The following is a 14,874-nucleotide window of genomic DNA, read 5'->3' as shown; positions in this document are numbered from 1 at the left end:
CAGTAATGTGTACTAGGCAGTACATTCTCGTAGCACTGTTTATTATCCTGTGCATGGTGGTTTTCTAAATTGCTACAATATTTAGGCCTTTGGATGAAATCCTAGCGTGTGATCACTCAGATAAAAACCATTAAGCCATACTTCCAGGCAGTCACTTTGCTACAGTCCTAGCCACAAACAATGCTAATACTACATCCCATAAATTAGATAAAAATTAACAAAATAAATAAAAAAAAAAAAAACAATGCTAATACTACATCACATAAACGAAACCTCTTCTGAGCAGACACTGCTCCTCATCTCAAGGGTGTCCACTTTTGGACTTGCCCTTGTGTGACCATTCCAGTCAAAGCCAATAACATTTCCATGAGTTACTGTGAATAGTCTTAATTCTTACAAATTGGTTTGATGTTATTCTAACAGCAACAGGTAACTTACTTGTAAAGTGCAGCTCTTTTCTCATCCCTTTCCTTTTTTAAAGCCAGGTGTTCACTGTTCTGCGCAGCATCAGCACTGAGTGCAGAGTCATCCACTCTTCCTAGATCATTCAGCATGGCACACAATGCCTTAGTGACTTCTTTGGTTGTTGCTATCGCTTGACTTCTTCCCTTACCCACTCCATACAACAGTATGAGTCGCTGATTATTCTCATGTGCGGAGAGGTTGTCAGCAGGGATGGGGAAATGCTGGGCATATTGGGCATGTTGTGACTTTTTGGGAAGATTGCACGATGAATCCATGAGTGCATTGTCTCTTTGATCACTGGACAGCAAAGCAGGATTTATCAAGTTAGCCTCCAGTTTGGTACCATTTCCAACAGCTGTTGGAGAAACAAACAATACAATCATAGTAAATGTGTTAGTTACTATGAAATTATAACTTTTTAATTGTTTCTTTAACAGAATGTATTTTTGTAAACTGAGGGTATTTTGTGACAAAAGAAAATGAGTTGCATTTGATCAGTTCCATTTGTACGTAAATGTTTTTTGCCAGATTCCTGTACTCTACATGTACTACCATGTTCTCAATATAAATGAAAAACAATGAAAATTCTCGAATGACGGTAACTAAGGAAAAGGAGAAAATATCCCAGGGAATACATGTTCATCTGTACATAACTCGAGTCATGGCAAAATGGCAAGACAAGCTAATCAAAATGCTACCTGTAACACAGTAGACAATGAATTGGCACAGTAATCATATATAAATATCAGTATTTTATTTTCTCTGTATCAACACAAAGACATGCAGTGTACATGTACCTGAAAGATCGGCAGTCAATATCGGGGCTTCTTGCTCAACAAAGATCTCATTGTCACCCTGATCAAGCAGCTGTATGAGTCTTTCTTGATGCACTTGAAGCTCCTGATCCAGGAGCTGTTGAGAGATCTTAAGTTCACTGTCACTGCTGCTGTCCTTACGGCCGTCATCTTCCTGACATGTCTGTAGGTATGTATTGAAGTTAATAACAGTTAAAACCCTAAGAAACAGACTGCAAATTAACAATGAGGCCCTCTTCAGATGTCCAGAAGTCTCTGCAGCTGTAACTGGGTTGTTGGGCAAAGCCCCTCTTCCTCTAATAGATGTGTTGCATGATGACTCAAAAATGGCCAAAACAAGGCATTGACATAGTTCTTACCACTTGATGCAATATAATTATTAATAAACACAACAAAAGCATGTACTTGATACATGTACACTATGCTTGTATGCATACAGCAGGTACAGCATACATGTAGATCTCAATCCAAGTTTTGAATTAAGTCTAGTATGGCAACAGTCCAACCAGCTTTGCTGTGCTACTCAGTGCACAACTCTGGCATACACTTGCTAGATACAAATCATGATACTATACGAGTTGCACAAATGCTGTAGACATTATTATTGCAGAATGTGAAGCATGCATAATGTCTGAACTGGACATACACTGTAAGCTGAGCAACAAGATGAGTTTAGTTGTGATAAGTGGATTGGAAGTGCTATGCATGTACATTAATTTTGTATGTACCAGACACAAACTTTAGAAAATGGACAGATTACTAACACCCTCTATGATTGTCTGTTAATGGCCTCAGGGAAATTAAATATTGTTCTAGAAAGTGTAACACATTAAGACATAAAAGCCATAAGGGCCTCATGATTTACTTGTTACTTTTGCTATCTATTGACGGACTCAAAGAGATTTAACAAAGTTAATTATTGAAAAAATGTTTAACAATTTATTTGGACATGTTCCACACTCTACATGCAGTTGATTGAAATATGGAGAGACTTACAAATGAAATTAAACATACCAAACTGTGGATGTCTATTCCCCCTGGTGCATCCCCCTCCTGTACACACTCTTCAATGCCCATTGGCTCAGCTTCCGGAGCGTGTTCCATGCTTGGCACTACTGGCCTTGGTGGAGAGGGGATGGCAACAGGAGGAGTGGGTTGAAGATCTCCTCTTGATATGAGGCTGCACATGTATGCATTGTGGGAGAACACTTCATTTCTGATGAGTTCTCCAAACAGAAGGGTTAACTGTGCAAAACTTGGATGTGCCTTGTTGTGTTGGTAACCACCATCTGTAGAAAAAGCATTTTTACCATCAGGAAACAAAACAAAAAAATTTAACGAAGAAAAAACACTGTATTAGTGGTGTGGATTATTACACATACATGTAGTACTGTTGTGTTTACATGTACATGATTGTATCATTCCACTACTATGCCATTGTACCATTTTAGGTCTAAAGACTGTAAAAAAAATGAGTCTTTATTTGCACTTTAGAGTCCAATCTTGTTTTTGTCATTCACTTGCGTCTTATGCAATTGGTATGATTTTCAGATGATGTCGGATGTATTTCAAAAACTTGAAGCCAAAATACTCAAAAATGACAATAGAATATGGTTTAACATAATTACATGTGTATTTACATGACATTGTGGACATTCTGCTCATTGCTTGTATCAATACTACTACCCTGCAAGCATAGTCACTTAAATTATCTTTGCGACTCTGCTCCAGGGTATAATACTACACAAGTTGCAAAATATCTGTACAGGTGTGCATTATATGTTAAAGCATCCAATAAGGTGAATGTATCTCTCTTATACATGTATCTCTAGTCTATTTACTACAATGTAGTATATTCTATAAATTTGATTAGTACAAGTATTGTAAGTAAGTAATGTCATTGAGGCATGCATCTCATGAGGTAACAAGGATGGATGATGATGATGATGATGATGATGATGATGATGAAAACTGTCATTAGAACAGGCTTTTAAGGAAATACGTACCAACTACAGGTGCATAATTGTCCAGAAAATTCATGAGAACCTTTTGGAAAGGTGGCACGGAGCTTACGCCAACAGACACAATGTTTGATGATGTTCCTTCATCTCCTTGATCACGAGTACTTTCTCTCTGCAGATTTTAAGCAGGTCAAAAGGTTTTAAATGGTTTAATAAAGCATAGATATCTCTTAGACTCAATCTAAGGCAACCAGGCTACATGCAGTACTTAACTTTGTAACTTCTAAGCATTATTTTACCTTATATGTTTTGACAGAAACATTAAATAACTGAAAAGAGATGCATAATTTGTTACTACCTTTAACTCTTCAGGGGATAAAGAGCAGCTTGAATAATTGAACTTGCATATGATTTATAAGGTTGTGAATATCAAGACTATGCAATTGTTTGGTGCCCTGGGACCAGCATAAGCTCTGTGCAAATCTCTAATGTTCGTAGAAGTTCACGAGTCCTTGCAAATATACATATATACATGTAAATCAAACAAGTGAATATTATTTAAATTAACTAAACTGTTCGAGAATTTGATCTTGGTCACTAAAGCATGAATTCAACAGATGCGTTGTGGAGATATAGGGTGCAATTCTTTGGGAAAATCCAAGATTAGACTAGTACATCCAACAACAGATTTTGCATTAATTTTTTTTACTAAACAGATAAATCTAAGATCTCTCCCATTATGGTACATGTACATCAAAGGAATCAAAGAATATTTGTACAGAGTTGATTCTTTGATTCCTTTGATGCACCATGATCTGAGTGATCTTGGATTAATCTGTTTAGTTAAAAAAGCAACAATACATTTTGGATTTTCAGAATCCAATCTTGGATTTTCCCAAAGAAATGCACCCATAATGACAGTACAGTGTCTTACCTCATCAAGGATTTCTGTTTGTCTCCGTTGCAATATTTTAGCAACAGCTAATGCCCGGAATTTTCCCACACGGTATTTACTGACTGCCCACTCGAACAAGAGAAGAGCAATTGCCTCATCAGTTGCAGATGCCTGAGTTTAAAATACATAAATATGCAAAATATTAAGAAAAACATGGAATTCAATGTATTCTAGCTTGATTAACCGGATAGGAGAGCTTTGCAGAGTAAGCAAAAAAGTAGCAGTTTTCAATCTAAGCTTTATAGTTGAGAAGACATTGCCTAGGAGGTCATGAGTTTCAATGCTGTTAAAGGACAGATATTTTTCTTTCATGGATGTTCTAAACCTGTGACATGTTGAACATTTCTCATTTCACTAATGAGTTAAAAAGTCACCATCATTGTTTATTTATCAATTTTGAATCCAACTATGTGTAATCACAAAGCATGAGTTATTACATAAACTGTAAGCTACATGTCAACAAGTGAAATAAAGATCAAATTGTGCTGTTAATACCTCTCCTCCTGTTTTTATTGAGTCTGCAAATATTTTGCTGTAAAGTGAGTCAATAGAACTTGTTGAATCTGCTCGGTTGAAGTTGTAGCGGTCTAGAATCTCCAAAGTGTTGAGCACCCTCTTCACAGCTAAAACTGAAATAGAGACGGCTAAAATAAATGGAGAGAATTAGCCATGTGATTATGGACAGCTGGGAAAGTAAGGCATCGTTAATAGTACTGACAGTAATTTATTTAAAAAATAATTTAACATCTAAATAATAATTATTTAAAGACAAAGTTAAAAAAAAAGTGAAACATTAGGTGTTCATTCCACTGTTTGACCAACAGCAAACCCACATAAATTTATTATGCTTGTTCCACTATTTGACCAACAGCAAAAACACATAAATTTATTATGATTTTTAACAAAATGTGTATATAGCGTTTCAAGAAAGGTTTTCATGTAAAGCATAAAAGTGTCAACGCCTAAAGGTACAATGGGTAGTGGTTGTTTTCCTTTTTTGTTTATGAATGAGTTCAAGATTTATCCATGCAGCCCACCATCAAAGGTGATGGTGGAGTCTACATTCGAGCCAAGTGGTCCATCAGGTAAGTGCTTTGGCATTGTGAGAATATTAATAGTGTTTTTCCCAAGAACACAACGCAGTGACCCTAGCCAGGGCTTGAACCCGGATTACTTGGCTTGAAACCGGAAGACCTGATCTGGAGTCAAGCCCACCAACCACTAGACCACTGCACATCCTATAAGCCATCACTATACAGTCGTGCTATTATACAATGTAGGTTTGAGGGGTTATTAAAATTTATTGATTTTAGTACAGTTGCTGACACTTTCACCCTTCTTCTGAACAACCTTTCTTGCAACAGCTGCAAACACCAAAGTACCATGGAGACTTAGAGTAGAGTGTATGACATGAAATTTTCTGGATTTTCCAGGAATTTGACAAGAACCTACAGATGTACAGTATCATGCAGATTAAGAGTAATGTGAGTAGCATGCAACTTGTCTGGAATTTACAGGAATTTAACAGGAAAGTTTCATGCAAATTTAGAACAGAGAGAATTGTGAACGCAAACCACATACATGTGAATTTTTGGGGGTTTAGAGAATTTTATTTTAAATATTTACATGTAAGGACAAGAAGACACAGGACAAAAGTGCATTCCATTACAACTGCATGTCAATATTGTGAACTTGGCCATAAAAACCAGATTTAGTTTAACATAAATATTTAGGACACAACATGCAAGTCCAGCAAGATCCATTTTGCATGGCTTCATTCAAAATGACACGTTTGCAAACAATGTGAGTCATACTTTTTATTGGGAGTCAATTCTAAGGGATTGCAACTATAAATAACGTAAAGTAATGTGACAATGTCCTGGCAAGGTCCCAACTGACATGCATTTGAGATGGCATAAACCAAAAAAAACAGTCTAAAAATAGTTTTATAATAATGTAAAGAAAATTGTTAATGATGGGTTAAGGATTTTAACTGAAAAACATAGCTCATACAGGTAGTATTTAACTAACGTGCCAGTTAAAAAGGGGCAATTTAGTTTAATTTGTAACAAAAGTCAATGCAAGTCAAAGTGGGTGTGGTAGAAATTACTGTCAAGAAATAAGAAAAAAAGAACCCCACAACACCAGTGCACGATTAATGATTAATGATCTTCCATTCAACGTGCAGTAACTTCTACAGTCGTAGTCATCACAGAGTGACAGAGACAAGATCGTCGCACAAGAAGACTGATCAAAGATTTACTGTGCACGGTTTGTTTCGGCACATGTCACAGGTATACTACTGTACTGTGCATAAGGTCAGGTGAGTGTCCTGTGGTGACTTAGAATCAAAAGATCAAAGGTTAAAAATCATTGTCTTTGTAGCTGAAAAGATCACTGTACTCTACTGTTCTATAACTGTTTGTAATCTGCCTTTCTGTACTTAGGCTGATTGCTATCCACATGTACACAGGCATTAACTTTATTTCAATCTAGAATATGGTCTGCATGTATATTGAAAGCACCAAAAAAAAATACAGTAAACCCTATTGAAATCCAGTCTTTTTTTAAAATCCTTCAACCAGAAGTTTGAAGTATGCAAGGTGCATATGCTATATAAACATGTGCGACAAAAGAATAAAATAATTATTACAAGCAACAGACTCAATTACAGCAATCAGTGAGCAAGCCAAACAGTGCAACATCAAGACATGCAATTAAATTACATGGAAGTGCATTAGATGTATCACTGGATCATGGCAAAGACATTACAAATTGAATGTATCACAAACAAGCATTATCTAATGGAATTATAATTTAACATTGAACAACGATGTAATGTATACAAAAGCAATGAAAAAGAAAGTTAGATGTGCTGTATGGTGCTCAAGTGTACATGTAACAGTTACAATTTTAATTTACAATCATTTGCCATAATTATAAAAATTACATTACATGCTTTAACTAACTGAGATTACAATGTGAAATTAATGTTACAACCTGAATTATGCTTATTAAGCTCAATAATTCTTATAATTTATTTTCATAAATGACAATTATTATTTACAACAGTTCACTTTAAAGTACACCATTTAATTATTTCAAGAGATTAAAATTACATGTAAATGAAACAAACACATGGAGATAATTATACATGAAATATACATACAGTTGTAATTAATTTATGCAATACATGTAGCAATGCTGAAGCATGCATGGGTGATCAATTAAAATAATTTGTGATTGCAGTCACTAAAAGCTTGCAGCTCAGAATCACACATAGTTTTATAACATGGACCTGTGTATGACTACATGTTGTATGTATGTAGGAAATTAAACAACTTGTAACTGATCTACATGCAGAGCTCTTGTGCACTTATAGTGTACATGTCATACTTGTATGCACATTAACTAACTAATAAAAATTTCCAGTAACAATACAAATACTAATTAAAAGTTAATCAACCAATAGACACCTATCGTGGGCAGACACTTCCCATACACTTTAAGTGGAAACTTATGGGAGGCACATATACAAACACTACCTTTCTAACTTGCCATTAGCAGACCTTTTTCTAGGAGAACATTTTTTCATGTTTCAAGAAGACAAGAGAGCCAGCTTAAGGCATGCATGACTGTACAGTGTACTTCAAGATAGCAAGGACAGCAGCAGCTACAGAGGCGGAAGGTCTGGAGTGGTCTTTCTAGTGTGTGTCATTTACATGTACATGTCTAGCTTACTGGCACAGTACAGAGTCAAGCCTCACATAATGATTACCTCTGTCAGAGTGCATAATTATATACAGTAAGTATGCATGGTATCTGAAGACATTCTTTTTCTGAACAATAATAATTTATATGAACTTTCATCAAACATGCGCACCAAGATCGTTCCTACACATTCCATCAGGATGGTCTAATAGCAACATTTTCACCAGCATTTCCAATCAATGATGCTGGATGATATGGATGTAGGATCAAAATACTAAAAAAAAATAATTATCTAGAATATCTTGATGGAAAATATATTGGCAGGGTAACTTTTAATGCCAAATTGATTGACCATGCTGTTTTTTATTTTAGTGGAGCAGTCAGTAAAATGTGTCTCACCTGAAGACTTGTCTTGGTATTTATCAGGGGACCAGTGAGACTCTATAGCTTTGCTCCTGGTCTTGATCTCCTCCTCACTTGCAAGTAGCACAGATAATAGCTGCTGGAATAAAAAGAATATTAGAGAAATACAAATTCACTCTTGGTTGGTGCCAATTAACCTGGGAACTACAGTGGAAGTTCTATTAATGGACACTCTCGTGTCTCTCTTGTAAACTGTATAACAGCTTTTTGTTGCAGTGAGACAGTTAATGCTAATGTTGGAATGGCTAGTATGCTTTGCTATTTTATCACTAAGGTCCATCCTACATGTAGTACTGCGGTAGACCTATACTGTATACACGCAGCTATCACCATTAATGCGGCATTGCACCCGGCAACAAAACAACAACAAAAAATAATAATTTGGTGGTATTTTATTTTGCATTCCCAATGTTTATTGTAAGCTGGGGAAGCTCTCATAAGCAGCCATATTTCCCTTACCACTCTATACTTCCCTCCGTGGTGGGGGTATGGATATTTTCTGGAACCACACAATGCAGTATATAGCCTGAACTAACAACATGCCGTGCTACTCCATGGACACAATGCCAACTACATGAACGTAATTAGGAATTAACTAACTGCCAGTTAATTGAGGCCACTCGAGGGTTTGCTTAAAAACAGTAACAAGTACATTACACTCAAAAGTTTAACTACCTCGGAATTCGAGGATCCTTGTGCATTCCCAGGAGATGGAAGAGGCATTGCAGATGGTGCAATAGGCAGCCTGTCCAATGGTGATCCCAACACAGCAGGTTTACTGGTACCAGCATCAGCGTTTGCCCCACTGGAGTTATTTCCACTGCTTGCTGTGCTACTGGAGCTACCTCCACAGGGATTGGAGTTCCAGATGAGAGCACCAGGACAACAGATGGCTATAGTCTGCAGAACTGAACTCAGTGCTAGAACAAGGGCATGGTGCTGAGGGCATGTCTTGTACTGCGAAAGGACAGGAAGTGACTGAGGACTGATAGCAGCCAAGGATGAGCTGTCAAAATAACACATAATAACAAAATTGAAGCAGAGCATGTTTGAAACACAGTTTTTTCAGTATAACCCACCCAGCATCCAATGTAATTCCATAAATGTATTGAATCAGTGCTTTTTCATGATTACTTGTGTATTTGAACTGCATATTACATACATGTACATGTGATAAATTATTACAAGTACATGTAGCTGAGCAAGTGTGGAAGTGGAAGTCAGGTAGTTAATGGGGAAATCATTGATCACGATCGATCTACATGTATCAAGCAACACATTGTTAATGCTTAGTTTGCCCTGATGACTACATTGTGACCCTCCACATGAAAACAGGGATAAAGGTGATAGCACGCTCACAACACGCTAACACAGCATGCTTAGTGTGTCCTAAGACAAGCTGTCCATGTGTAGAGAAGGTTGTGTCCACTAACCCCCAAGGTTAGTGGCAAGTAAAGTATAGATCAAGTACGGTAAGAGACAACTTTTCTGGGGGAAGTGGGCGGGGGGCTAGTGGGCTAGTTAATCATGGTATACAATAGCTTTCCCAAAGGGCAGGCTCAAAAATAATATCGTTTTTCATTTGTACCCTGTACTACATGTGTACCTCTCTGAAGTAATGGCTGGTACGGGGCTTGGTATAGATGAACTGCTCGTCCTGGTAGAACTGTTTGTTCCTTGACTCTGCTGTTCAGACTGCATCTGTTCAGCTGCAGAGTATAGTGTTGTCAACTTCTTGGAACACACTTGGGCCAGGCTTCTGGCAAGAGTTTGAGACATAACTATTTGGTCTACATACTAAAGAGATGAAGAGTGGAAAAAATCACAAGTTATTAAAAGCCTTAATTAGAGTCACTGTGATAAATAGGCAGGATCCTACATTGTAAAGTATTTCCACATTGTAAGCTATGTGTCTGACCAGAATGGACACCACACTTTACCCTTAGCAGAAGAGGAATTAGGAATTTTAGCAGCAAGTCATCAGCATTCTTGCTTTTATCCAACAAATCTAACAGCCATTGAAGGAAGTCCTGCCTATCAAGTAGGCTCTCCTGTAAACAGAGAGTAAAAAATTGAGTACAAGCTCAGTGAACCAGCAAATATACATTGTACATACATGTATGTTCAAAAATGTTCAAATGTTGTTGTTTATAGTGGTCCATGCACTTAGCTACACCTAGCTAGATCACAGGCATGCTACTTCAAATGAAAGAACCAAATATATCAACTAAATGCAATAGGCTTCAAAATCCCAACCGACAGGAGGCAGACCAGTTGGCTATTTACAAGCATGACTGAGGAGCTGGACAAGGGTCTACCAAGAAACAACTCCAGCTAAGTGGTCAGAGCGGGACTTGAACCCGTGACCTCCTGATTTCAAGTCCGGCGCCTTAACCACTCGGCCACACTGCCTCCATGGAGCTATATAGAGCTGTGCATGTATGTAGAATTAAAATTCCACGTGAAAACCTCTGGTACAGTGCAATTATATTTTTCCATGTATTTTCCTATTATATCATTGTGGCAGTTAGAATGTGTGCAACAATCAATTCTGGTCCAAAAAATAAAACAAATTTAAAATACTAGATACTGCTACCAACAAGGTCTCCCAGTTTCTGTCAGTAGTATGAAGTAACTTTATACATGCAGTACTCCCACTGGGTGCAGGTGAGTTAGGGACTGAGGGTGGTGGGTGGTGTCCAGGTTCTTTTAAGAAGAGCTCACTTTGGAAAAGAGTGATAGCCTGGGAACAAAGTCGCGCCACAAGCGCTTATGGTATTATTTCGAGGGACGCAGATAAAAGCAAACATGGCGGAATTTAGTGCAGAATGTCATAGTGTGGATTGTAGTGATGACAGCAAGGTTTTAACAGAGCTAGAGAGCAATAAGATCAAAGTTATTTTTTCAGATGATCAAAAGTCAAGAGAATTGAGGAGAATGAACAACGTGTTCCGCTGTTTATTTATATGATGTTGTAAATAAATACACATGAATGCAAAAACCTCATCCAATAATTGTTTATTGAATGTTGAAGAGTCCCTCACCTCGTAAAGCCAATGTGAGAGTCTTACAGTGTAGTTCCACTGTTTGAGTGCTTGCTCCATTTCAGGTGTCATCTTTTGTTGATGTTGGGAGGAAGTTATTCCACCAAAGTGGCTCTGATAGAAATCTGCAATCTTGTTTAACTGGTCCTTCAAGAATTTTGTTAAGGCATGGGTCCAGTCTGGAATTCAATTCAATTCAATTTGTTTACACTTACACTTCTTATCAGAACAAAGTACCATAGGCACACACTGGACTAGAAATTGGAATGTTTAAGTGCCAGTCCATACAGTGTCTACTGCTGGACCTGACAAAATGCCTTAACCATTGATCATAAGGAGTCCCACACTGATCCAATGTGGCTGTTCTACTCTACAATGCAAGGTAAGGTTTAACTTTAGCACCAATGAGGAGCAGCCAGGTTTGTATGTGCTTTAACCACTGGTACACAACTGAAAACTACTCTAACAAACCCTATACCAAATAAAATAAAATTAATTATAATATTTAAAGAGAGAAAGCCACATCAGCCCTACAGTGCTGTAGCTGGTTTTTATGCAGGTCCTCCATCCTGATCAAATTGGAATTTGGAGATGTTGGTTTTGTGGAAGGAAGGAAACAGAAGTAGCCAGAGAAAAACCCTCAGAGCAAGGAGATCAGATTCAACAACAAACTCAACCCACATATGGCACCTGATTGGAATCAAACTGAACCCCGAACACACTGGTGGGAGGCGAGCCCTCCCACCACTGCACCAAGCCTGCTCCCATCTAGTGGTACATGTACCACTAGATGTACATGTTCATTGTAATTTACAAAACAGTAAATGAGTAGTAAAAAATAATGGTACAAGTAAATACCTGATGCTGGGTCTGCCATGATTCTTTTCTTGCCCTTGGATTCATTAACACCTGTGTTGTAAGCTGACGATATCTTTATAAACCATGCAGCACGTAGCATTGGAATGGAGTAATCACACAGACTACTAAATATCTCCTCTTTCTTGTTGAATATTGGCACCTGCAGTGACGAGGAAACAATGTCAGAACTGCTGTCAAGCTTTCATATGTGAATATGAAGGGCAATCAACTAGGTTGTTTTTATCCTTTGCAACAGCATCAATGTAATTAAAGTGAATGGCACTTACTTTTGCCTTAAAACATCAATGCAGATAAACAAACTGATCACAAACAGGAAATTCAATGCCTAATATAATAATACATGTACATGAAGTTAACCTGTTTATTGATCATAAATATATAGTTTGTATAGTGGTATACACCAGTAAATACTATAACTTTAAAGCAAATTATTTTACATGCTGTAGACATTACACATACAGAGATGTCTATGAAAAAAAACTATTATTGTCACCTAATCTTGCAGTGACTTGTATAAATATTGTATACAGAAACTAATTGTAAATGTAGAAGCTACATTTATATGAAAATGCTAACTACATAATTCCACCGCTGAAGATGTAAATATACAGACTCACTTTCTTGGCCAAAACTGTGAGTGGTTTGTTCCCAGCCAGATCCTGAAACCATGAGGATATAAATGCTCTTGAACGAGCAGTAATGTGCACCTGTAGAAGGAGGAAATACAGCACAACTTATTGTATCAAGCCCGAAGTGTTTTTCATTCATTCTTGTTATTGACTGCCACACCAAAAGTAAAACGTTAACACATCTCCTGTCTCAAGTAAACTTACAAGTAGCAAATACATGTAGCTCACTTCACGTGCATTCTCTCAGTTTTCCTACTTGCAGTCATGTCCAATATACCCAAACTGATACAGTACAAAACTACAACTTTACGAACCGTTAAGTCTGTATACGATAGGAAAATTACTTTTCATTAAGGGGACTGGGAATATGAATCACATGTTACAGTTACTGTAGTATTTGAGTGAAGGGAAGAAACAGTTTTTCAATCCATACAGTTTGTACAGATCGTAAACATAATTTACCGTCCGTATCTTGTAAAGGATACAAAGAATATCAGTCTCAAGAAAATAATCGGCTCTGGCAAGGCAGGATTTAAGTCCCCTTAATGAGATGCAATTCTAAGATCACAAACAATTTTTTGCTGTCTGTCAAACTGTACAGATCGTAAAATTGTTTTTTCAATTCGTATCAGATTGCATGTATATTGGACAACCCTCGCTACTTGAGACTATTTGAGATTTGACTCCCTCACTGAAGACATGAATACTCTTCAGAGCTCAACAGTGCTGGTTGGTTGTCACTTGCAAAGTTGTGATCCAGGGAGAGGGTCTAAGGAATGGGGTCTGTATATACCAACTGCTCCCCCCACAGAAGATGTGAGAGGTTATTAAAATTTATACATCATTCAATGTTTTATTAAAACCAACGGGTTGATGTTCTTGTACATGTAGAGTAGAATTTCATGTTTTCATGTGATGAACATACATAAACAATACAACATGTAACTGAGAGGATAAGTAAACGTTATTACCAGTAGAACAGATTCAACATTGATCACCAAGTACAAATTGCAATCCCCCCAGGGCCACCCTTTCATGTAAAAAATAATTTTTTTTTTCCACTCCGCTACTATTTTGTGTAACAAAAACACTTAGTAAAGATAAATCTGCCATACTACATGTGTGCAGCTAGTGAGTGTAGTGGTTTGCCATCAGTGGTCAATTTTTTTCCTTTCGGTCAAACTTAGATGCCCCTATAGAGGGGAAAAAGAGTGGCACTTGTTTAATCAGGTCTAATACCTTCACACTGAACTTACCCTGTAACTTTTCATAAGATCTTATCTATACTTACGGGCATAAAATTGTCTTTAACGGACTGTGTTTTCCTCTTGTTTCCATCCTGCGACGTGTAGGTGTTTTGTTTCTGTTTTTCCAGTAAAATGGTATTGAAGCTTTGTGCAAACTGTATGTAAAAAAAAAAAAAAAAGAATATGGAAAAAAAGTCTACTTGAACGGATCGGGTAACGTGTTAAATTTTATCGTCGACCGGTCTGAACAGGAAGAAGAACAACTAGTCAATTTCCTTGACGCGTGACCTTTAACTATAAACTCAATAAATAAGTTGATTACACATGAACATACCTTTGACAGAGGGACATTGGACATGATATCTTTAGCCGATCCATACTAAAAAGTAGACAAAAGACATTAAGGTTTCCTTTCGGTAAATCGACAGTCAGCAGAGTCACGGTAGAACATAAGAACAAACCTCGATTGATCCCGAACTGAAAGGAAGCGGCTGGTAGCTGAACCCCTTCTTGACATTTTCTTCAGTGAGCTCATCCTGCGAAGATTATGAACGTAGTGAGTACACAATAATGAATTCCTAGTCCTCACCTAATTATTTTATTATACCTCTCTTTGCTTACTGTCTTGTGGATACACGTCTGGCTGCCCCAAACGTGGTCTTTTGAGAGGGCGAGGGGCCGCCATGTTGGATCGAAGAGTTCCAGCTGAGCCCGCTTGGCGGTAAGTCATCGGTTTCATTCATGA

General features: G+C 37.4%; 1 protein-coding gene and 1 non-coding gene across 4 annotated transcripts in view; both read right to left on the bottom strand.

The window, feature by feature from the left end:
• The window catches only part of LOC145493831 (mediator of RNA polymerase II transcription subunit 12-like protein), a 34,863-nt gene extending 20,006 nt beyond the window's left edge, over nucleotides 1-14,857 (bottom strand). The window contains exons 1-17 of one of the 3 annotated variants that reach the window (XM_081473304.1): nucleotides 14,737-14,857; nucleotides 14,591-14,665; nucleotides 14,464-14,508; nucleotides 14,174-14,284; nucleotides 12,871-12,960; nucleotides 12,233-12,392; nucleotides 11,375-11,553; nucleotides 10,271-10,381; nucleotides 9,937-10,127; nucleotides 9,006-9,336; nucleotides 8,307-8,409; nucleotides 4,692-4,840; nucleotides 4,176-4,307; nucleotides 3,287-3,413; nucleotides 2,295-2,569; nucleotides 1,263-1,443; nucleotides 439-820 (exon numbers count right to left, since the gene is read on the bottom strand). In XM_081473304.1, the coding sequence (XP_081329430.1) occupies nucleotides 439-820; nucleotides 1,263-1,443; nucleotides 2,295-2,569; nucleotides 3,287-3,413; nucleotides 4,176-4,307; nucleotides 4,692-4,840; nucleotides 8,307-8,409; nucleotides 9,006-9,336; nucleotides 9,937-10,127; nucleotides 10,271-10,381; nucleotides 11,375-11,553; nucleotides 12,233-12,392; nucleotides 12,871-12,960; nucleotides 14,174-14,284; nucleotides 14,464-14,508; nucleotides 14,591-14,665; nucleotides 14,737-14,814 (2,720 nt within the window). In that variant the 5' untranslated portion in view covers nucleotides 14,815-14,857. The remainder of the gene's footprint in view (nucleotides 1-438; nucleotides 821-1,262; nucleotides 1,444-2,294; nucleotides 2,570-3,286; nucleotides 3,414-4,175; nucleotides 4,308-4,691; nucleotides 4,841-8,306; nucleotides 8,410-9,005; nucleotides 9,337-9,936; nucleotides 10,128-10,270; nucleotides 10,382-11,374; nucleotides 11,554-12,232; nucleotides 12,393-12,870; nucleotides 12,961-14,173; nucleotides 14,285-14,463; nucleotides 14,509-14,590; nucleotides 14,666-14,736) is intronic. The other 2 variants (XM_081473305.1, XM_081473306.1) reach the window with 2 other exon arrangements.
• Trnas-uga (transfer RNA serine (anticodon UGA)) lies at nucleotides 10,670-10,742 on the bottom strand. The gene has a single exon. It is a non-coding gene; the product is annotated as a tRNA-Ser (tRNA).
• Nucleotides 14,858-14,874: the final 17 nt, after the last annotated feature.

Source organism: Orbicella franksi, chromosome 7, assembly GCF_964199315.1.
Source record: "Orbicella franksi chromosome 7, jaOrbFran1.1, whole genome shotgun sequence".
Lineage (NCBI taxonomy): Eukaryota > Metazoa > Cnidaria > Anthozoa > Scleractinia > Merulinidae > Orbicella > Orbicella franksi.
The sequence above is the reverse complement of the archived record's forward strand: the minus strand, read 5'-3'. Positions and strand labels throughout refer to the sequence as shown.